Source organism: Capricornis sumatraensis, chromosome 8 (genome assembly GCF_032405125.1).
Source record: "Capricornis sumatraensis isolate serow.1 chromosome 8, serow.2, whole genome shotgun sequence".
In the NCBI taxonomy this organism is placed as follows: domain Eukaryota; kingdom Metazoa; phylum Chordata; class Mammalia; order Artiodactyla; family Bovidae; genus Capricornis; species Capricornis sumatraensis.
This window is the reverse complement of record NC_091076.1, coordinates 31,702,707-31,727,703: the sequence shown is the minus strand read 5'-3', so window position 1 is coordinate 31,727,703 and position 24,997 is coordinate 31,702,707. Positions and strand designations below refer to the sequence as shown.

At 38.4% G+C, this 24,997-nt stretch overlaps 1 protein-coding gene across 1 annotated transcript in view; it reads left to right on the top strand.

Moving 5' to 3' along the window:
* The window catches only part of LOC138083519 (glycerophosphodiester phosphodiesterase domain-containing protein 4-like), a 128,573-nt gene that overhangs the window by 55,570 nt on the left and 48,006 nt on the right, over positions 1–24,997 (top strand). The window contains exon 10 of the mRNA XM_068977379.1: positions 14,866–15,016. Coding sequence (XP_068833480.1) covers positions 14,866–15,016 — 151 coding nt within the window. The remainder of the gene's footprint in view (positions 1–14,865; positions 15,017–24,997) is intronic.

Here is a 24,997-nt window from a genome sequence, read left to right as displayed (position 1 = left end):
CAGCTCCATGAAACCAGCTTTACCAGAAATGTTAAAGGGACTTCTCTAAATGGAAAAAGCCACAACTAGAAATAGAAAAATTTGAAAGGAAAAAGTTCATTGGTAAAGGCAAATACACAGTAAAGGTAGATGATCATTCACTTATAAAGCTAGTAGGAAGGTTGCAAGGTAAAAGTAAGAAAGTCATCTATGTCCGCAATAAGTAGTTAAGGGATGCACAAAATAAGAAGGTGTAAAATACGATGTCAGGCCAGACATCTTGTGGCTGTGTTGTGCTTGTGAGCCCTGTAGGACCAGGAAGGACCGATTACTGCATGGGGAGAAGGCCGACAGTGGCTTGAGGAAGGCCCTAGCCCTTCTGCACTTATGTCTGGCAGAGCTGATTTGGGACAGTGAGGCAATCCTTCCCAGTCACTAGGATAATCGGCTGGTTGGCCACACCTTTGAGTACACAACAAGATATTGAGAAGTCAGATGAAAAGCCCAGACTGTGGTATTGAAACAGATTAATAAGGAACTTAATGATTTAGCCCATGAGCCTTCAGCAGTGTTTCTTCAGGTCCATTTGGTACAGATACATTTCCTTGGCAAGCTGCAGTTATGGCACCTAATGACAGCCCGTATGAAGGTGGCATATTCTTTTTAACAATTGATTTTCCTACAGACTGCCCCTTCAAACCACTTACCATTGCATTTACAACAGGAATTTATCATCCAAGTATTAAAAGTAATGGCAGCATTTGTCTCCTAAGATCACAGTGGTCTCCCATTTTAGCTATATATATATATAGATATATAAGCAGCATCACATTCCATTAAATTTCATTAAAAAGCAGCAGCATACCTCTTCTTTTCAAATGCAAATCAAACATTCTCCAGGACAGATTACATGCTAGGCCATAAAACAAGCCTCAGTAAGTTTAACAACACTGAAGTTATATTAGACCTCTCTCTCAACCACAGTGCTATAAGCTTATAAATCAATTAGAAGGAAAAAAACCTGGAAAACATACAAACATGTGGAGGCTGAAGAATGATACTAAACAACCAATGAGTCACTGAAGAAATCAAAGAAGAAAAAAATAATACCTGGAAGCAAAATGAAAAAACAGTGATCCAAAATTTATGCAATGAGGCAAAAGCAGTTTTAAGACAAGTTTGTGGTACTACAAGCCAACCTTAGGAAACAAAAATAACATAACATTACACCTAAAATTATTAGAAAAAGAAGATCAAACAAAACTCAAAAGTTCAGTTCAGTCGCTCAGTCATGTCCGACTCTTTGCGATCCCATGAATCGCGGCACGCCAGGCCTCCCTGTCCATCACCAACTCCCGGAGTCCGTCGAGTCAGTGATGCCATCCAGTCATCTCATCCTCTGTTGTCTCTTTCTCCTCCTGTCCCCAATCCTTCCCAGCATCAAAGTCTTTTCCATTGAGTCAACTCTTCACATGGGGTGGTCAGAGTACTGAAGTTTCAGCTTTAGCATCATTCCTTCCAAAGAAATCCCAGGGTTAATCTCCTTCAGAATGGACCGGTTGGATCTCCTTGCTGTCCAAGGGACTCTCAAGAGTCTTCTCCCACACCACAGTTCAAAAGCATCAATTCTTCGGAGCTCAGCCGTTTTCACAGTCCAACTCTCACATCCATACATGACTACTGGAAAAACCATAGCCTTGACTAGATGGACCTTAGTCAGCAAGGTAATGTCTCTGCTTTTGAATATGCTATCTAGGATGGTCATAACTTTTCTTCCAAGGAGCAAGCGTCTTTTCATTTCATGGCTGCAGTCACCATCTGCAGTGATTTTGGAGCCCCCCAAAATAAAGTCTGACACTGTTTCCACTGTTTCCCCATCTATCTGCCATGAAGTGATGGGACTGGATGCCATGATCTTTGTGTTCTGAATGTTGAATTTTAAGCCAACTTTTTCACTCTCCTCTTTCACTTTCATCAAGAGGCTTTTTAGTTCCTCTTCACTTTCTGCCATAAGGGTGGTGTCATCTGCATATCTGAGGTGATTGATATTTCTCCTGGCAGTCTCGATTCCAGCTTGTGTTTCTTCCAGTCCAGCTTTTCTCATGATGTACTCTGCATACAGGTTAAATAAGCAGGGTGACAATATACAGCCTTGACGTACTCCTTTTCCTATTTGGAACTAGTCTGTTGTTCCATGTCCAGTTCTAACTGTTGCTTCCTGACCTGCATACAGATTTCTCAAGAGGCAGGTCAGGAGGTCTGGTATTCCCATATCTCTCAGAATTTTACACAGTTGATTGTGATCCACACAGTCAAAGGCTTTGGCATAGTCAATAAAGCAGAAATAGATGTTTTTCTGGAACTCTCCTGCTTTTTCCATGATCCAGCTGATGTTGGCAGTTTGATCTCTGGTTCCTCTGGTTCCTTTTCTAAAACCAGCTTGAACATCAGGAAGTTCACGGTTCACATATTGCTGAAGCCTGGCTTGGAGAATTTTGAGCATTACTTTACTAGCGTGTGAGATGAGTGCAGTTGTGCTGTAGTTTGAGCATTCTTTGGCATTGCCTTTCTTTGGAATTGGAATGAAAACTGACCTTTTCCAGTCCTGTGGCCACTGCTGAGTTTTCCAAACTTGCTGGCATATTGAGTACAGCACTTTCACAGCATCATCTTTCAGGATTTGAAACAGCTCAACTGGAATTCCACCACCTCCACTAGCTTTGTTTTTAGTGATGCTTTCTAAGGCCCACTTGACTTCACATTCCAGGATGTCTGGCTCTAGATGAGTGATCACACTATCGTGATTATCTGGGTCTTGAAGATCTTTTTTGTATAGTTCTTCTGTGTATTCTTACCATCTCTTCTTAATATCTTCTGCTTCTGTTAGGTCCATACCATTTCTGTCCTTTATTGAGCCCATCTTTGCATGAAATGTTCCCTTGGTATCTCTAATTTTCTTGAAGAGTTCTCTAGGCTTTCCCATTCTGTTGTTTTCCTCTATTTCTTTGCATTGATTGCTGAAGAAGGCCTTCTTATCTCTTCTTGCTATTCTTTGGAACTCTGCATTCAGATGCTTATATCTTTCCTTTTCTCCTTTGCTTTTCGCTTCTCTTCTTTTCACAGCTATTTGCAAGGCCTCCCCAGACAGCCGTTTTGCTTTTGTGGATTTCTTTTCCATGGGGATGGTCTTGATCCCTGTCTCCTGTAAATGTCACGAACCTCATTCCGTAGTTCATCAGGCACTCTAACTATCAGATCTAGGCCCTTAAATCTATTTCTCACTTCCACTGTATAATCATAAGGGATTTCATAAAGCTGAGAGCAGAAACAAGTAAAAGAGACATTATAAAGCAATGGAAATGATCACTGAAAGTATGAACTGGTTCTTTGAAAAGAGATGCAAGATTGTTAAACCTTTAGCCTAACTCTTCAAGAAAAAAAAAAAAGAGACCTAAATCAATAACAGAGAAGGCAGTGGCACCCCACTCCAGTACTCTTGCCTGGAAACTCCCATAGTAGGAGGAGCCTGGTAGGCTGCAGTCCATGGGGTCGCTGAGAGTTGGACACAACTCAGTGACTTCACTTTCACTTTTCACTTTCATATATTGGAGAAGGAAATGGCAACCCACTCCAGTGTTCTTGCCTGGAGGATCCCAGGGACAGCAGAGCCTGGTGGGCTGCTGTCTATGGGGTTGCAAAGAGTCGGACACGACTGAAGTGCGTTAGCAGCAGCAGCAGCAAATCAATAAAGTGAGAAATGAATAAGGGAAACTTAACAACAATCAGCATAAAAATAGAAAGGAGCATAAGAGATTGCTATGGACCTATCAATGACGCATTAATGAATTTGGTAAAGTCTCAGTCTATGGAATTAATGCACAGAAATATATTGCAGTTCTATGTACTAAAATAACTATCAGAAAGGGAAAATAATCCCATTCACAATGACATAAAAAAGAGTAGAATACCTGCAAACAAATCTTACTAAGGAGCTAAAACATCTGTACTTTGAAAACTGCAAGACACAATAAATGAAACTGCAGATAATGGAGAAGTATAGAAAGATACACCATGCTCATGGACTGGAAGAATTAATATTGTTAAAATGACCATACCAACCAGATGGAATCTACAGATTGAGTGAAATCTCTATTAAAATGACAATGGAATTTTTCACAGATCTAGAACAAATAATTCCAAAGTTTTTATGGGAACACAGAAAACCTCTGAGTACCCAAAACAGTCTTAAGATAGAAGACTTTCTTCAAAGTATACTGTAGAGCTACAGTAATCAAAACAGGATGATGTAGGCACAAAAACACACATAAATCAGTGGAACAGAATAGAGAGCCCAGAAATGAGTCCATAGTTATATAGGCAGTTAGTATATATCCATGGAGACTAAAATATGCAATGGGGAAAGGAAAGACTCTTCAGAAAATGGTGTTGGGACAACTGTACCACTTTCTCACACCATATACAAAATAAACTCAAAATGAATTAAAGTCTTAGGTGTAAGATCATAAAACATAAACTTGTAGAAGAAAACATTGGTAATGTACTCTTTGACTTAAGTCTTAGAATTTTGAAGGGAGGTCTGTTTTGTTAGGCTAAGGAAACATAAGCAAAAATAAATGAGACAACATCAAATGAAAAAAGCTCTTTCTCAGTGAAGGAAACAACAAATTGAAAAAGCTGTGTACTGAATGGGAGAAGATATTTGCAAATGACATATCTGACAAGTGATTAATATCTTAAAGTATATAAAGAACTCATACAAGTCAGCATCAAAGAAACAACCAATTAAAAAATGGCCAAAGACCTGAATAGACATTTTTTTAAAGGAGACATTCATGTGGCCAACAGACATATGGAAAGATGCTCTATATCACTAATCAATAGGGAAATGCAAATCAAAACCACAATGAGATATCCCCTCACACATGTCAGAATGGCTATTAACAAAAAGATAACAAATTATAAATATTGGCAAGGATGTGGAGAGAAAGGATCTCTTGTGTACTATTGATGAGAATGTAAATTGGTATAGGCACTGTGGAGAACAATATGGAAGTTCCTAAATAAATTAAACATATAAATACTGTATATTCTAGCAATTCCACTTCTAGTTGTATATCTGAAGAAAATGAAAACACCAGTTTGAAAAGATATATACCCCACTGTGTTCACTATAGTAGCATTATGTACAACATTCAAGATAAGGAAGCAACCTAAGTACCCATCAATAGGTGATTGGATAAAGAAGAAATAATGTATGTAAATATGCAGTATTTCTCAGCCATAAACAGAATGAAACTAGCCGTTTGTGACAACACGTTTGTACCTAGAGACATTATGCCAAGTGAAATAAGTCAGAGAATGACAAGTACTGTAAAATTTCATTTATATGTCAAACCTAAAACAAATGAACAATCATAACCAATAGAAACAGAGTTAGTTATAGATGCAGAGAACAAACAGATGGTTGCCAGAAGGGACGAGATTTGTGGAGAGGTGAGAAATGGGTGAAAGACCTTAAGAGGTACAAGCTTTCAGTTACAAAATGAATCACAGATATGAAATGCACAGTGTGGGGAATATAATCATGTAATATCTTTGGTGACAGGTGACAACTAGGCTTAATGGTGATCATTGTTAAATGTTCAGAAATATCAAATTACCGTGTAGTGCACCAGGAATTAATATAGTTGTAGTTCAGTTATTCTTCAATTATACTTCAAAAGCAAGCAAGCAAACAAAAACCAAACAAACTCATAGAAAAGGAGGTCAGATTTGTGACTCGAGACAGTGACTAGATTTGTGACTCAGAGACAGGAGGGGTGAAATTGGTGAAACGAGATGAAGTACAGTCTTTCAGTTACAAGACAAATAAATATAGGGATGTAATATGTAACATGCTAAAGATAATTAAGGAAAATATTTTTTTATTTTCTTAATGTTGTATCTAGTGTTTCTTCGACGGCTCAGTGATAAAGAAGCCACCTGCCAATGCAGGAGACGTGGGTTTGATCCTTGGGTTGGGAAGATCCCCAGGAGAAGGAAATGATCACCCACTCCAGTATTCTTGCCTAGGAAACTATGGACTGAGAGGAGCCTGGCGGGCTATAGTCCATGGGGTTGCAAAAGAGTTGAACATGATTTAGTGACTAAACAACAACATCATCAATATTGTATCTGAATGAGATGATGGATGTTCACTAAACCTAGTATAATCATATTGTGATGGATGTAAGTCAAATAATTATGTTGTATGCCTTAATCTTTTACAGTGCTGTATGTAAAGTATATTTCAATAAAACTAGGGGGAAATCACTGAGATTTTGATAGGAATTGTGTGAATCTTCTCATTGCTTTGGTTAATAGTAACATATTAACATTGTTAATTTTTTCAATCCATAAACATAAGATGTGTTTACATTTATCTGTCTTCCTCCACTTCTTTCAGAAATATTTTCTCATTTTCATTGCATGAATCTTTGGCCTCCTTTGTTTAAGTTCATTCTTTTATGTATTTTATTCTTTCTGATGCCATTTTAAATGAGATTGTTTTTGTAATTTCTGTAATTAGTGATCAGAGTGGAGATTTCTTATGTTTGGAGTATAGGATCTCTCTTTGACACCCTGAGTCTTAACATGCTTTGCAAGTTACTTCATGAACCTGTACAAAGATTCTTCATTCTTAGTGTATAGAAATGCAGCTGATTTTTGGCTGTTTCCTTGGTATTGCTGTTTTGTAAAATTTATTTATTCTGTTTCTTTTTGTTATGGAAATTTTAGGCTTTTCTGCATGTAAGAGTTTTTGTTGTTCAGTCATTGTCATGTCTGATTCTTTGTGACCCTGAGGACAGCAGCTCACCAGGCTTCCCTATCCTTTACTATCTCCCAGAATTTGCTCAAATTCATGTGCATTGAGTCTGTGATGGTATCTAATCGTCTCATCTCTGCTGCCCTCTTCTCTTTTTGCCTTCAGTCTTTCCCAGCATTAGGGTTTTTTCCAGTGAGTTGGCTTTTTGTATCAAGTGGCCAAAGTATTGGAGTTTCAGCTTCAGCATTAGTCCTTCCTGTCAGTATTCAGGGTTGATTTCCTTTAGGATTGACTGGTTTGATTTTCTTACAATCAAAGGGACTCTCAAGAGTCTTCTCTAGCACTGTAGTTTGAAAACATCAATTCTTTGGCAGTCAAACTTCTTTATGGTTCAACTCTCACATCTGTACTTGACTACTGGAAAAACCATAGCTTTGACTATACAGACCTTTGTCAGCAAAGTAATGTCTCTGCTTTGTTATAGGTTTCCTTCCAGGGGCAAGCATCTTTTAATTTCTTGGCTGAAGTCACTGTCCGCAGTGATTTTGGAGGCCAAGAAAATAAAATCTGCCACCGTTTCCACTTTTCCCCTTCTATTTGCCATGAAGTGATGGGCCCAGATGCCATGATCTTGGTTTTTGAATGTTGAGTTTTAAGCCAGCTTTTTCACTCTCCTCTTTCATCTTCATCAAGAGGCTCTTTAGTTCCTCTTTGCTTTCTGCCATAAGGGTGGTATCATCTTTACATCTGAGGTTGTTGATATTTTTTGCAGCAGTCTTGATTCCAGCTTGTGATTCATCCAGCTCTGCATTTTGCATGATATACTCTGCATATAAGCGAAACAGGGTGCCAGTATATAGCCTTGTCTTATTCTTTTCCCAATTTTGAACCAGTCAGTTGTTCTATATAAGGTTCAAACTGTTGCTTCTTGATCCACATACAAGTTTCTCAGGCCACAGGTAAGATGGCCTGATATTCCCATCTCTTAAGAATTTTTCACAATTTGTTGTGATCCACACAGTCAAAGGCTTTTTCAATGAAGCAGATGTTTTTCTGGAATTGCCTTGCTTTCTTTATGATCCAACAAATGTTGGCAATTTGATCTCTGGTTCCTCTGCCTTTTATAAACTCACCTTGTACATCTGGAAGTTCTTGGTTCATGTACTGCTGAAGCTTAGTTTGAAGGATTTTGAGCATAACCTTACTAGCACGCAAAATAAGTACAATTTTTCGGGTAGTCTGAACATTCTTTGACACTGCTTTTCTTTGAGTTTGGAATGAAAACTGACCTTTTCCAGTCCTGTGGCCACTGCTGAGTTTTCCAAATTTTGCTGGCGTATTGAGTGCAGCACTTTCACAGCATCATCTTTTAGGATTTGAAACAGCTCAACTGGAATTCCATCACCTCCGCTAGCTTTGTTCATAGTGATGCTTCCTAAGACACACTTGACTTCACACTCCAGAATGTCTGAAACCATCATAGTTATCCCGGTCATTAAGATCTTTTTTTGTATAGTTCTTCTGTGTATTCTTGCCACCTCTTCTTAATCTCTTCTGCTTCCGTAAGGTGCTTACATTTCTCTTCTTTATTGTGCTCGTCCTTGCATGAAATATTGGACTTCCCTGGTGGGTCAGACAGTAAAGCATCTGTCTACAATGCTAGAGACCTGGGTTTGATCCCTGGGTTGGGAAATTCCCTGGAGAAGGAAATGGCAACCCACTCCAGTACTCTTGCCTTGAAAATCCCATGGACGGAGGAGCTTGGTGCAGGCTACTGTCCATGGGGTCACAAAGAGTTGGGCACGACTGAGCAACTTTACTCTCTTTGCATGAAATGTTCCCTTGGTATCTCCAATTTTCTTGATGAGATCTCTAATCTTTCCCATTCTGTTGTGTTTCTCTACAGTTCTTCTCCTTGTTCATAAAGAAGACCTTCTTATCTCTTCTTGCTATTTTCTTGAACTCTGCATTCAGTTGGGTTTATCTTCCCCTTCCTACCTTGCTTTTCACTTCTCTTCTTTTCTCAGTTATTTGTAAAGCCTCCTCAGACAACCACTTTGCCTTCTTGCATTTCTTTATTTTGGTATGGTTTTAGTCTCTGCCTCCTGTACAGTGTTACAAACCTCTGTCCATAGTTCTTCAGGCACTCTGTCTACCAGATCTAATCCCTTGAATCTGTTCATCACCTCCACTGTATAGTCAGTCATAAGGGATTTGATTTAGGTCATACCTGAATGGCCTAGAGGTTTTCCCTTCTTTCTTCAGTTTAAGCCTGAAGTTTTCAATAAGGAGCTGATAATCTGATCCACAGTCAGCTCCAGGTCTTGTTTGCGCTGAGTGTATAAAGCTTCTCTATCTTTGTGTGCAAAGAATATAAGCAATCTGATTTTAGTATTGACCTGTAGGTAATGTCTTTGTGTAGTCATCTTTTGTGTTGTTGGAGGAGGGTTTTACTATGACCAGAGTGTTCTCTTGGCAAAACTCTGTTAGCCTTTGTCCTGCTTCAATTTGTATTCCAAAGCAAAACTTGCCTGTTATTCCATGTGTCCCTTGACTTCCTATTTTTGCATTCTAATCTCTTGTGATGAAAAGGACATCTTTTTTTGATGTTAGTTTTAGAAGGTCATGAAGGTCTTCATAGAACTGGTCAACTTTAGGTCTTTTGGCGTTAGTGTTGGGGCGTAGACTTGGATTACTGTGATACTGAATGGTTTGCCTTGGAAATGAACTGAGATCATTCTGTTGTTTTTGAGATTGCCCCCAAGTACTGCATTTCGGACTCTTTTCTTGACTGTGAGGGCTACTCCATTTCTTCTAAGGTATTCTTGCCCAGAGTGGTAAATATCATGGTCGTCTGAATTAAATTTGCCCATTCCTGTCCATTTTAGTTCACTGATTCCTAAGATGTCAGTGTTCACTCTTGCCATTTCCTGTTTGACCACGTCCAATTTACCGTGATTCATGGACCTAACATTCCAGGTTCCTATGCTGCATTATTCTTTGCAGCATCAGACTTTATTTTCACCTCCAGACACATCCACAACTGAGCATCCTTTCCACTTTAACCCAGGAGCTTCATTCTTTCTGGAGCTATTAGTAACTGCCCTCTGCTCTTCTCCAGTGGGGCTCATCTGCAGTGTCATATCGTTTTGCCTTTTCATACTGTTAATGTTCATGGGGTTCTTGAGGCAAGAATATTGATGTGGTTTGCCATTCCCTTCTCAGTGGACTGCATTTTGTCAGAACTGTCGACAGTGATTCATTTGTCTTGGGTGGCATGGCATCATATGGCTCATAGCTTCATTGAAATTATGCAGGCCCCTTCACCAATGACAAGACCATGATCTATGAAGGGAGCATATAAGGTAATACCATATGAAAACAGAAGTAATTTTAGCTTCTTCCATTCTAACCTGGATCCATTTTATTTCTCTGTGTTGCTCAATTGCTCTGGCTAGAACTTTTAGCGTCACTTTGAGTAGAAGTGCCAGAAGCACACTTCCTAACCTTGTTCTTAATTTTAGAGGAAAAGCTTTTTGTCATCACCATGGTGATAATGTTTGCCATGGCTTTTTCATATATGTCTTTTATTACTTTGGTGTAGTTTCTTTCTATTTTTAGCTAGATGAGAATGTTTATCATTAAAGGCTGTTGAATGTTGTCAAATTCCTTTTCCATATCACTTGAAACATTGTGTGTTTTTTTCTCTTTCATTCTTTTAATGTGGTTTATTACATTGATGGATTTCAATAACATTCTTGGATTTGGGGACTAAATCTCACATATAATCCTTTTTAATACAATGCTGAGTTCTATTTGCTATTTTATTGAGGTTTTTGAGGGATATTGTATATAATTTTATTTTCTTGTAGTATGTTTATCTGGCTTTGATGTTGGGGTATCCTTTAGAGTCTGTTAGCTCTTACATAATCTTTTTTTATTCTCATATTCAATAAATTGGATTGTCTTATCTTTTAGTTCAGTGAGTCTTCCTTTTGCCTGTTTAAATCTGCCTTTGAATCCCTGTAGTCAGTTTTTCATTTCAGTTGTACTTTTTAACTCTATAACTTTTTGGTTTATTTTTCTGTTTTAAGAAATCTCTATTAATATTTCCATTTTATTCATGCATTATTTTGTTGAGTTTATCCACATCTTTCTTTAGTTCTTTCAGTGTCTTTAATATGATTGTTTTAAAGTTTTTATCTAGTATATCTACCATTAGCTTTTTTTCAGGGACAGTTCTTGTTGATTTTTTTTCTTTGAATGGACCATACTTTGTTTTTGTCAGTCTTGTGATTTTTTTTTTTTTTTGGTTAAAAACTGGGCATTTGAGATGAGTAGTATGGTAATACTGGAAATGAGATTCTCCCCCTTCCTTTGGGTTTGCTGGGTTTTGTTGTTGTTGTTTTAATTTTTATTAGATGTCTCTGTGCCATGGATCAGCCTGAGGTGTAAACTTGAGTATTTTTTTAGGTTTTTCTGATCTTCCCTTGGCCATGTATGGTCACTTTCTAATTTCTCTTTGTATGCCCTGCTGCTGCTACGGCTGTAAGTCACTTCAGTCATGTCTGACACTGTGCAGCCCCATAGATGGCAACCCACCAGGCTCCCCCGTCCCTGGGATTCTCCAGGCAAGAACACTGGAGTGTTGCCATTTCCTTCTCCAGTGCATGGAAGTGAAAAGTGAAAGTGAAGTCACTCAGTCATGTCTGACTCTTTGCGACCCCATGGACTGCAGCCTACCAGGCTCCTCTGTCCATGGGATTTTCCAGGCAAGAGTACTGGAATGGGTTGCCATTGCTTTCTCCATTTGTATGTACAGATATTTTTAATATTTTAAGTTTTTAATATAGAGCTCTTTAATATAAAGCTACTGTTTAATGGCTGATTTACAATAGGAGAAAAGGAGGAACATAAATGAGCATTGAAAAGGGTGCTGCCCTTTAAATCTTATGAAAGTCACTTCTGTTAGAGGGCTAGGGCTTTGCAACAGCGGAAGAAGGTGCAACAACAGTCTTATCTCTGCTCTTTTGTGACAAGAAGTAACCAGTGACCAGAGCAGAGAAACCCTATATTTGGAATAGAGGATTTTTTTTGCCACCTTGGCACTCACCAGCTGCTGTGCAAGTTACTCCAGGAACCTGTCCACAGTTGTTTGCCATGTGAATAGGGGTGGGTAATGAGTAGCTGCTATTATGCTAAGAGTTGGAATTGACTGAAATTAACCCCAGTTTACATCTGAGTTTTCCCATGGAAGTTGAACGCCTTTCATGTACTCCAAACTTCCAAGAGAATTACATTAGACAGTCTTTGAATGCAGTTGTTGTCTAGGTGGGGAGACAGATTCCTGATGCTTTGTACTCTGTCATCTTTCCAGCATCATCTCTTCTTCCTTTCATTTTTGATGAATTTTAAGTTAATAGTTGTTTTCTTCCTTCACCATTTAAAATACATTGTTTCATTGTTTTTCATATCTCATATTTTTTGTTGAAAAGTCTGCTATATACTTATCTTTATTTCTATCTAAATATGTATTTTCTTTCCCTGTGGCTACTTTTACAATTTTCTTTTCCTCACCAATTTTTCACCAGTCATACACATGCACATAGCGGTATGTGCACTCCTATATTTACTTTTCTTGGTATTCATCAGTGTTGTTGGATCTGTTGATGCCTAACTTTTATAAATTTTTGAAATTTTTACTATTACTTCCTCAGATTTTTTTCTGTTCCTTCCCTCTTTTTAGGACTGCAACTGCATGTATATAATACTGCTTGATATTGTCTTACAGTTCATTTGGATAGATTCTACTGCTGCACCTCCAAATTCATTGATCTTTACATCATCTGTAATATTAAATATGCTGTTAAATTCATTTAGTGAAATTTTCATTTCAGTTATTTTTTTATCTCTAGAATTTCCATTTATTTCTTTTTTGACTCTTAGAGTTATGTCTTCATATGTTCATGTGTTCCTTTCCATCTATTACATACATCGTTTTATTTTTTATCATGATTTAATATTCTTGTTTATGAATTCTGTCACCTCTGTCATTTCCAAGTTTGTCTTTACTGAGTAATTTCTCTAGGTTATGGTTACATTTTTTAAAAATTTATTTAAGGCTAATTACTTTACAATATTGTATTGGTTTTGCCATACATCAACATGAATCTGCCATGGGTGTACACGTGTTCCCAATCCTGAACCCCTCTCCCACCTCCCTCCCCATACCATCCCTCTGGGTCATCTCAGAGCACCAGCCCATTTTTATACTTCATTACATGTCTGGTAAAGTTTGGTTATAAGCCAGACATTGTGACTTTACCATTCTGGGTGGTATATTTTTTTGTATTCCATTAAAGAATTTTGTGCTTGTTCTAGCAGACAATTAAGTTACTTGAAGATTAGTTTGATCCTTTGGAGGATTGTTTTTAAGTTCTTTTATGGAGATTCTAAAGTAATTCTAGTTCTAAATTATTCCCATCTCAAAGATGTATCTTTGTTATTACTGAGGTCATGCCACTGATAGAGCTTGAATGAATTACATCCCTTTGTGAGCTCTGTAAATTGTCTTAGGACTTTCTCGTTATTTTCCTTTCCTTGGAAGTTATTCTTGACAAGCTTCATAAGAGTTTTACTCTGTACATTTACAAATTGATATTTAGCCATACTTCAAGGGATCCTTGTACATATTTCTCCAGAATGCTTTCTTTTTGCATACCTCCATTCCCTATGGGACTCTAGCTTTCTTGACCTCTCCTTAATCTTATCTTCTTCTCATTTCAGTAAGTGGCTGGATACTTTTTAGATGCTCCCCTCCTTGCTCCATGGGCTTCCCTGGTGGTGCTAGTGGTAAAGAACCCGCCTGACAATGCAGGAGATGTACGAGCTCAGGTTTGATCCCTGAGTCAGGAAGATCCCCTGGAGGCGGGCATGGCGACCCATTCTAGTATTTTTGCCTAGAGAATCCCATGGACAGAGGAGCCTGCTGGGCTATAGTTCATAGGGTTGCAGAGAGTGAGACCCAACTTGAGTCGACTTATCATGCATGCCCACCTTGTCCCATGCCAAATTCCAGTATTTACCTGCAAGAAGGAAGCTTGGGTAATGGTAAAGCCTATTTCATTTGTTTGCCTTTTCTCAGAAATAATTGTACTGTGCTCCCCATTGTCCACTTCCTACAAAAGTTAATTCTCTAGTTTTGTCCAGTTTTCGAGTTGTTTATGGGCAGGGGACTAGGTCTCAATCCTGTTACTCCTTAATGATCGTTACAGAGTTCTCATCATGTATATTTTAATCATAAAAAAAGAGAGATTTTCATAAAAACATATTCTTCAAGGCAAATAGCTGTAACAGAAGTTTTCAGATAATAAACTTTTCTGATGATGCCACCTGATATGAGAATCTAGGACCAGAATTACTCAGGGCAGTTGCCAATTGGGAAATGAGTCAGAAAAAACATAGGAGGATTGTGTACGTGCCTGTTTAGTATGGTCCTAGGGACTTCAGGACCTTGCCACATTCACTTCTCACTTACCTTACTCTCAGATGACTACTCTACCTATTGTTTTCTAGATATATAAATTCCCTTGGTAGGAAGGTTACTCTTTCACCATAGCTAATAGACTTAATGGAGCTTTCCTTGTAGCTCAGATGGTAGTCAGCCTGCAGTGCAGGAAACCCAGGTTCGATCCCTGGGTCAGGAAGATCCCCTGGAGGAGGGCATGGCAAGTCACTCCAATATTCTTGCCTGGAGAATCCCCCTAGACAGAGGAGCCTGGCAGGATCCAGTCCATGGGTTCACAAAGAGTCAGACATGACTGAGCAACTAAGCACAGCACAATAGGCTTATTGTACATTACAAAAGATTGCTTCCTTGGGCAGAAAAATTTTCATATCAAAGTATAAATTCCTGTTCTTAATCCTTTGCTAAGATAAGGGAGGGAGTAAGGAACCTAGTAAGACTTGTGAGCTTGATAGGCTTTCTGAGAACCCTGTTTGTCAGGGTGGCTGAATTCAGTCTATCCACCTCTTCTGCTCTTCTCCCCCTCTGCCTGCAGTTATGATCATGTGCCTTTTCTCATGCATGACTCTGACCTGAGAAGAACAACCAATATCAAGGAGGTCCTGCCAAATGCCTCTTTGACACACCCATCCTTATTTGATTGGGATTTCCTGTCGACTCTGAATGCAGGCAAATGGTTTTCACATGCTCCGGTAAGACATGTTCTCCACTTCAAGAAACCTGCCTTGAACTCCCTTTTCTGTATGAGGTCATGTGCTGCTCCTGGAGATAAAGCCTTTAGATGAGGATAGGCAGGTGTGCACACAATTTCATCCCAGTTTGGTAGCATGAGTATGGTTAGAATTCGCAGGAATGTTATTCCAGTAATGTAGTCAGTCTAATTGCTGCTGGAAGTTCTGAAAACAAGCTTTAAACTTATTCTTGTCATTTACTTCCTTTTAATCCAATAATTTCTTGAACTTAGGGCTTCCCTAGTGGCTCAGATGGTAAAGAATCTGCCTGCAATGTGGGAGACCTGAGTTTGATTCTTGGCAGTGTTTCAATAATAAGTTAGAGAATTTAGAATTATCCTGAATAGAAAGTCAGATTTACATGTGATAAAAGTCAAGCCTGCCTTCTGAACATAGGTAAAGAAAAAGCAACTTACATTTTCCAGGTTATCATGTCTACAGGGAATCCATGTGACCTAGGTTTCACCTATCAGATATACTCATTTTCAGTCTGATTTTGACAACAAACATCTGAGCAGGACAGACAGCAGGCACTCAAATTGCTAGCACCTATGGTAGCAGAGCTACAATAGTTAGAGATCAGCTGTGGTAATGGCTCTCCTATCAGGAAGTTGTATAATTAGGAAAATAAATCTTCAGGGACTTTTGATTGTGTACTAGGTGGAATGGAATTTATTTACATTTGATGTTAATCCTGAAGACCGATTTGATCCTTTTTCATTTTGAAAGTGAAAAGTAAAGACTTACATAAAGAGATACTTATCCATTTGAAATTCTTTCTTTTAAGATGTGTTACTGAAGGGATAGCTGAACATTGATTTGTAATGATTGTATCAACTCAGAATACTTATTTTCATATGAGTACGTAGCCTACAAATGCTGTTTCCATGTGAGAAATAAAGGGATACATCTGATATTCCAGGTTTCTATGTGTATGTAGGCTCTGCATATGTCTCATCATATAGGAATAAACAGAAATATACAGACTAGAGAGGCTCCATTGTTGGTTTAATTGTATTGGTTTAATTAGCCATGTGCTAAGTCGCTTCATTTGTATCTGACTCTTTGTGACCCTCTGGACTGTAGCCCTCCAGGCTCCTCTGCCAATGGGATTTTTCAGTCAAGAATACTATGCATTGGCAAGCAGATTCAATGACTGGACTTCCATGAAAGTCCCTCAGGCAAGAATACTGGTGTGGCTTGCCATTTCCTCCTCAGGGGATCTTCCCGACCCAGGGTTCAAACCCACATCTCTTAAATCTCCTGCTTCAGCAGATGGGTTCTTTACCACTAGTGCTGCCTATGGAAGCCCTGATAGCCATAGGTAATGTTTTGACAAATATGTATTCCAAATGAGAAGGCTGTTAAAATATTTGTTGTGTAATGTATGGTTTGTAAAAGTCTTACTTACCATAAGCGATGGGATTGGGTATGTTATTTTAGTAATGTTATCTGTATGTTTTAGGATTAGTAGTTTTGTTTTATCTGGGTAGTGTGTTTGCAGTGTTTAGTTATGCCTTTAGTCTGGTTACTGAAGAGTATTCTGAAACCTTGACTTCAAATATATTTATCTAGGGGGATTTATTTTTAGGTTTGTTTGTAGAGCTTTCTTTGCTTGCATCCTGTGTGGTCAGAAGTAGTCAAAGTGGGTTGGCACATTATTTAAAAGGTTCGTAAGCTTGGATAATTTTTCAGAGCAAAGAAATTCTTTGATTTGCGAAGGTTTTTCTGGGTGCTCTTTGTTGGTTGGTTATAGTTATGAATTGATGGTGGTGGTGAGTTGATTATTTGACAGTGAAGTTATTCTTGAGATTACTTGTGAAAATTAAATAGTTTTATCTATAGGGAAATAAAAACAGATATAGAAGTTCTGGGAATTGTCCCTGGAAGATCAGCTGATCTATTCAGGGGCTTGCTTGGTGATTCAGTGGTAAAGAGTCTGCCTGCAGTGCAGGAGACTCAAGTTTAATCCCTGGGTCAGGAAGATCCCCTCGAGAAGGAAATGGCAACCCACTCCAGTATTCTCGCCTAGAAAATCCCATGGACAGAGGAGCCTGGCAGGCTGCAGTCCATGGGGTTGCAAGGAGTTGGGCACAACTTAAATTTGTTGGTATAGTTATTATTCTTGAGATTGCTTGTGAAAATTAGTGTGATCTATAATGGTTGTTCTAGTAGTCATGTGTGGTTTTTCCAGTAGTCATGAATATTCATTGCAAGGACTGATGATGAAGCTGAAACTCCAATACTTTGGCCACTTGGTACAAAGAACTGACTCATTAAGACCCAGATGCTGGGAAAGATTGAAGGCAGGAGGAGAAAGGGATGACAGAGGATGAAATGATTGGATGGTATTACCGACTCAATGGACATGAGTTTGAACAACCTGTGGGAGTTAGTGATGGACAGGGAAGCCTGGTGTGCTGCAGTCCATAGGGTCACAAAGAGTTGGACATGACTGAGCGACTAAACTGAACTGAATAATGAAATAAAAAGAGATACAGAAGTTCTGCAAATTGTCCCTGGAAGATCAGTTGAGTTCTTATTTTACTAGTAAAGCCAACATTTCTGTGGAGCATTTTTATATCCTTTTGTGAAAGTATAAGTCTCAAAAGTTGTTCAGTCACTAAGTCATACCCGACTTTTTGTGACCTCATGGGCTGCAGCACACCAGGCTTTCCTGTCCTTCACCACCTCCTAGAGGTTGCTCAAACTCATGTCCATTGAGTCGGTGATGTCATCCAACCATCTCATCCTCTGTCGCCCCCTTCTCCTGCCCTCAATCTTTCCCACAACCAGCGTCTTTTCCAGTGAGTCATCTCTTTGCATCAGCTGTCCAAAGTATTGGAGCTTCAGCTTCAGCATCAGTCCTTCCAATGAATATTAAGGGTTGATTTCCTTTAAGATTGACTGATTTGATATCCTTGCAGTCCAAGGGACTTTCAGGAGTCTACTCCAGCACCACAGTTCAAAAGCTTCAATCTCAAAAAATCTCAAAAGTATAAAAATGCAATCCTCATGCTTATAGTGAGCAGATTATAATGTTATTTAGCACATTAATGAAATAAGCAGAACGACACTTAAAAGAAGTAAGAACTCAACATGCCTATAGTCAAAGCAACAAAGAAATGCTGAAATCACATTGTTAAGTTGGATACAAACCTAGTATGTTACCTTGTTAATATACTATATGACAATGAAGACATCCTTTTGGAGTTATCTTTTTTATAAAAAATCATGTACATTTCTATTGGACAAAAATTATTTCCACTTTTATTAGTTATCTATGAGTCACCATCTAACTTTACATAGTCTGACCCTAATAATTCAAAGAGAGGTACATTTCCTTAAGAGTCAGATGACCCTTAGGTGTGCTTGTTAAATAGTGTGTTACCATGATATTATCTTTTGCCTTATTGCTAAGTTTTGAGTAATGTAAGTCTCCTCTTGGGATCATAAATAACTTCTATAGAGTGAGATTGGTCTCATTGGGATTTTGCATCATGTGGCTTCATTAACTTACATCGGTGTAGTTAAAAGTCACTTAACACACATAAGGTTCTAGCAAATCTAGAGTCGGATCATATTAGACAACTGCTCAGGCCACTTAAATTAGATTCCATCACAAAAGTTTGTAGAGAGTCTAGAATTTTATTTTTAGCAGTCTATTATCCCAGAGGTCTTTTTATCACTATTATTTACAAATTAAATTCATTTATGCCAGGTTTTACCTCTACACTTACAAATGTGGACAAATTCCTCTCTCCTTTTCTTTCAAGTCAGTGGCTTTCTTACTATTTGTAATGCTGGAACAGTGTACAACAGTGGACTTGAGACAGTTTGCCTAGGAAGCCTCATAGGCATTGGTCCAAATACCAATTTTATCTGTGTCCTTAGTGGGGACTGGGGGCTTGCCATATCGTACTAAATGAAATTTATTCTCAAATATCATCCATTAGGTATGGCTTTGATTATGCAATAAATTTTTCCAGTTATATCCCAGTGAAAGGACAGATTTTTATTTAAGCTCATGCAAATGACTGCATTGTCATGGGACATAAAGACTCAGTAAAAAGTATTTGTACCTGAATTCTGAGGGATAGTGAAAACAAGATACAAAGAGATGTTTTTCACAAGGTAAGAATTTGGAAGGAATGATGCTAAAGCTGAAGCTCCAGTACTTTGGCCACCTCATGCGAAGAGTTGACTCATTGGAAAAGACTCTGATGCTGGGAGGGATTTGGGGCAGGAGGAGAAGGGGACGACAGAGGATGAGATGGCTGGATGGCATCACGGACTCGATGGATGTGAGTCTGAGTGAACTCTGGGAGATGGTGATGGACAGGGAGGCCTGGCGTGCTGCGATTCATGGGGTTGCAGAGTCGGACACGACTGAGCGACTGAACTGAACTGAGATCAGTGGAGTGATGCTAAAGCTGAAACTCCAGTACTTTGGCCACCTCATGCGAAGAGTTGACTCATTGGAAAAGACTGTGATGCTGGGAGGGATTGGGGGCAGGAGGAGAAAGGGACGACAGAGGATGAGATGGCTGGATGGCATCAGCAACTCGATGGACATGAGTTTGAGTGAACTCTGGGAGTTGATGATGGACAGGGAGGCCTGGTGTGCTGCAATTCATGGGGTCACAAAGAGTCGGATGCGACTGAGCAACTGAACTGAAGTGAAGAATTAGAGAAAAGTAAAAAAGAGAATGGGTTTTCTCATATGCCCATTAGAAAATAGAATATTAAAAAGAGTACCAATAAAATTCCAAAATGAATAAGCATGATTAGGTTGACCTCATCAGTTCATTCAATCTGGCATAGGTAATGTCCTGCTATATCTAGGGTTATCAGTGTGCTTCCATGAAGTTATCTGCTTCTACTCTGAAATTTAATCTTTGGAATTGTGCCTCAGTCCTCTGATACGGATGGATTGGTGTCTGATTGAGATGACAGTGTCAGCTTACACTAGGAAGCCTTTTTATGAGTTTGTTCTTTGTGTATCAAAAGATAAGAGTGTCTGTACAGTCCTTTTAAACAAGATTTTGAGTTTGGCCTTTCCAATTTTTGATCTGTATCTTATATAAAAAACCTTCAGACAATCATGGGAAGAAAGAAGAAACCACTTGATAACTGAATTGAATCTATTTAATTTATTATAGTAAACAACAGTGTCAGAAAGGAAAATCAAATACTATTAGTGTGACTCTTTGTGACCCCATGCACTGTAGCCCGCCAGGCTCCTCTGTCCATGTTATTCTCTAGACAAAAATACCGGAGGGGGTTGCCATTTATTTCTCCAGGGGAATCTTCCCGACCCAGAGATCAAATCCAGATCTCCCACACTGCAAGCAGATTCTTTACCATCTGAACCACCAGGGACGCCTACCTAACCGAATATAATACATAACTATATAGAAGATTTGGCCTGTTTCCTTTAGGAGTAAGAACATATTATGGACATTGAAAACATTAGCAGCTCTCCTGGTTCTTCCAGTCCATTCTTTAAAACTTAAAAAATTGTCAAACTCTGAAATGTATTTATATTTTTATTTTACCTGCAAAATATTGACTGGGATGATAAAGTTTCCCTTTTTATATTTTACAGCTCCTGTCATATCTTAACATGTGGGCAGTTTTTATAATAGTGTCGAACCATATATGAAGCATGGATGTATCTACTTCTGACCATGACAGTGTACAGGTGTTAGCTGTGTCATCTTGCCATAAATAGCTAGAAAACCAGAAAAAACATATGAAATATCCATTCTTAGATGCTGGACAACAGTCAGTGTGGAGCTGTGAAAGTAGGGAATAATAGAGCATTATAATTGCCCTCATATTCTGCCTGGAGGCATATTCTAGCTGTCATATAGCAGGAGGAACCTAAGCAAAGCATGGTGGTCTTGTGGAGCTGAGGAGAGACTGGATTTTTTTTTTTTTTGAGATAGAGGTGGTGGCAATTTTGAGGGAAGAGTACCCAAAGGAGAGAGCTCTCCAGAGAAAGACCTCTGGAAATCTGTGTGGGGTCTGCTTGAGTATGTTGCTGATACCTAAGAGGCACACAAGTAGAGTGAAGCTCCCCAAGGCTGGGCAGAGTACTACTAGGGAGCTTTTAGCGGAATCGTTCTAAGAACTCACATGGATCTGGAAAATATTCAAGTTCTAACTAGCCATATTAGAAGATAGGCTTTGTTGGACACACGGGGCCTTTAGTAAAAATTCTGGAAAGGTCACACCTAGCTATAGGGATAAATAAGCCCTAGATTAAAGGCTATTAAAATTGCCTTTAGATCTGCTCTAAACAATATCCATTTGATTTGCTGGTAATCAAAATGCCTGCCAAAATTTTTTTACTGCACTTTAAAAGAGACAACAATGTCAGGCCTCTAACAGTGTAGCAGTCACAGTGTCCAACAGCCAGTAATAAAATTTCTTGGCATACACAAAAGCAGGGAAATGTAGCTTAAAACCAGGAGCAAAACTGCTCATTAAAAGTTCATTCATGTTGATGTATGGCAAAACCAATACAATATTGTAAAGTAATTAACCTCCAATTAAAATAAATACATTTATATTAAAAAAAAGTTCAGGAAAGACAGACTGATAGGGACTTTTAGATAGAAACGGACTTTTAAAAAGCTATTAAAATCTAGTTCCAGCCGTGTTGCTACAAATGGCATTATTCCATTCTTTTTATGGCTGAGTAATATTGCATTGTATATATGTACCATATCTTCTTTACTCATTCCTCTGTAGATTGACATTTAGGGACTTAGAGATTGTCATATTGAGTAAAGTAAGTTAGAGACAGAAAAGTATCATATGATAGTGCCTTTATGCGAAATCTTAAAAAAGAGGGGGCTACAAATGAACTTACCTACAAAACAAAAATAGAGTTACAAATGTAGAGAACAAGGTTTTAGTTACCAGGGAGTAATGGAGGAGGGATAAATTGGGAGATTGGGATTGAGATATATGTACTGCTGCTGCTGCTGCTGCTGCTGCTGCTAAATTGCTTCAGTCGTGTCCGACTCTGTGCGACCCCATAGATGGCAGCCCACCAGGCTCCTCTGTTCCTGGGATTCTCAAGGCAAGAACACTGGAGTGGGTTGCCATATCCTTCTCCAGTGCACGAAAGTGAAAAGTGAAAGTGAAGTTGTTCAGTCGTGTCCGACTCTTTGCGACCCCATGGGCTGCAGCCTACCAGGCTCCTCCATCCATGGGATTTTCCAGGCAAGAGTATTGGAGTGGGTTGTCATTGCCGTCTCCCTTATATGCATTACTATATATAAAATAGATAACTAATAAGGACCCTCTGTATAGCACAGGGAACTCTACTGTATACTCTGAAGGGCATATATGGGAAAAGATTTAAGAAGGAGTGGATATATGTATACATATGATATATGTATGTATAACATACATACATATATGTATATGTATAACTGATTCACTTTACACCTGAAACTAACACAACATTGTAAATCTACTATACTCCAATAAATTTTTTGAACCAAATAGTGTTTCTATAACTAACAAACTGTAATATTTGCAATTTAAAATTCCCAAGATTTTCATGAAGGATATTGGTCTACAGTTTCCTTTTCTGATAATGTCATTATCTGGTTTTGGTGTTATGATAATGCTGACCTCATAAATGGGTTGAAAATATTCTGTCCTCTTCTGTTACTTGGAGGAAGCTGTGTAGAATTGGTGTTATTTCTTCCTATGTATTTGGTAGAATACAACTATAAACACACCTGAGCCTCAAGTTTTCTTGGAAGGTTGTTAATTATAAAGTCAATTTTATTCATAGATATATGTCCTTCAAGTTATCTCTTCTTCAGTGATTGTTGATAGCTTTTGTCTTTTAAGGACTTAGTCTGTAGCATTAAGTTGTTGAATTTATGGACAAAGTTGTTTATTTTTAGTTATCCTTTTAATGCTTGTGGGACCAGTGTTTATATTTCCTCTTTTATCCCTGCTTTTCATAATTTGTAATTTTTTCCCCTTTCTGTTCAGCTGGCTAGAGATAGATCAATTCCATTGACATTGTCAAAAGAACTGGAAGATTTCTTTGATTACTGCTTTTGTTGTCAAGTTTCATAGCTTTCTACTCAAATCTTTATATTTTGCTTCTTTTGTTTGCTTTTTTAAAATTTTATTTTTTTAAATTGAAGGATAATTGCTTTATAGAATTTTGTTGTTTTCTGTCAAACCTCAACGTGAATCAGCCATAGGTATACATGTATCCCCTCCCTTTTTTTTTAAAGCTGATTTAAAAAAATTTTTTAATTTTTTTCAATTTATTTGAATTAAAGGCTAATTACTTTACAGTATTGTGGTGGTTTTTGCCATACATTCATATGAATCAGCGATGGGTGTACATGTGTTCCCCATCCTGACCCTCCCTCTCACTTCCCTCCCCATCAATCCCTTAGGGTCATCCCGGTGCACCAGTTCTGAGTGCCCTGTCTCATGCATTGAACCTGGACTGGCGATCTATTTCACATATGATAATATACATGTTTCAGTGCTAGTCTCTCAAATCATCCCACCCTCACTTTCTCCCACAGAGTCCAAAAGTTATTCTTTACATCTGTGTCTCTTTTGCTGTCTCACATATAGGGTCATTGTTACCATCTTTCTAAATTCCATATATATGCATTAGTATACTGTATTGGTGTTTTTCATTCTGACTTACTTTGCTCTGTATAATAGGCTCCAGTTTCATCCACCTCATTAGAACTGATTCAAATGCATTCTTTTTAATAGCTGAGTAATATTCCATTGTGTATATGTACCACAGCTTTCTTATCCATTTGTCTGCTGGTGGACATCTAGGTTGCATCCATGTCTTGGCTATTGTAAACAGTGCTGTGATGAACATTGGGGTACATGTGTCTCTTTCAAGCTGGGTCATATGGCAGTTCTATTTCCAGTTTTTTAAGAAATCTCCACACTGTTCTCCATAGTGGCTGTACTAGTTTGCATTCCCACCAACAGTGTAAGAGGGTTCCTTTTTCTCTGCACTCTCTCCAGCATTTATTGTTTATAGACTTTTTGATAGCAGCCATTCTGACTGGAGTGAGATGGTACCTCATTGTGGTTTTGATTTGCATTTCTCTGATAATGAGTTATGCTGAGCAGCTTTTCATGTGTTTGTTAGCCATCTGTATGTCTTCTTTGGAGAAATGCCTGTTTAATTCTTTGGCCCGTTTTTTTGGTTGGGTCGCTTATTTTTCTGGAATTGAGCTGCAGGAGTTGCTTGTATATTTTTGAGATTAATTCTTTGTCCATTGCTTCATTTGCTATTATTTTCTCCCATTGTAAAGGCTGTCTTTTTAAGTTTAATTAGGTCCCATTTGTTTATTTTTGCTTTTATTTCCATTACTCTGGGAGGTGGGTCATAGAGGATCCTGCTGTGATTTATGTCAGAGAGTGCTTTGCCTATGTTTTCCTCTAAGAGTCTGATAGTTTCTGTTCTTACATTTAGATCTTTAATCTATTTTGAGTTAATTTTTGTGAATGGTGTTAGAAAGTGATCTAGTTTCATTCTTTTACAAGTGGTTGACCAGTTTACCCAATGCCACTTGTTAAAGAGATTGTCTTTTCTCCATTGTATATTGTTGCCTGCTTTTTCAAAGATAAGGTGTCCATAGGTGCATGGATTTATCTCTGGACTTTCTGTTTTGTTCCATTGATCTATGTTTCTGTCTTTGTGCCAGTACCATAACCTCCCTTTTGAACTTCCCGCCCATCTCCCTTCCCACCCCACCCCTCTAGGTTGATAACAGAGCCCCTCTTTGAGTTTTCTTAGCCATACAGCAGATTCCCATTGGTTATCTATAATATGGACTCTTTTGTTTGCTTTGAGTTTCATTTTTTCTTTTGTTTCTAGTTTGCTAAAGTAGAAACTTGGGTTACTGATTT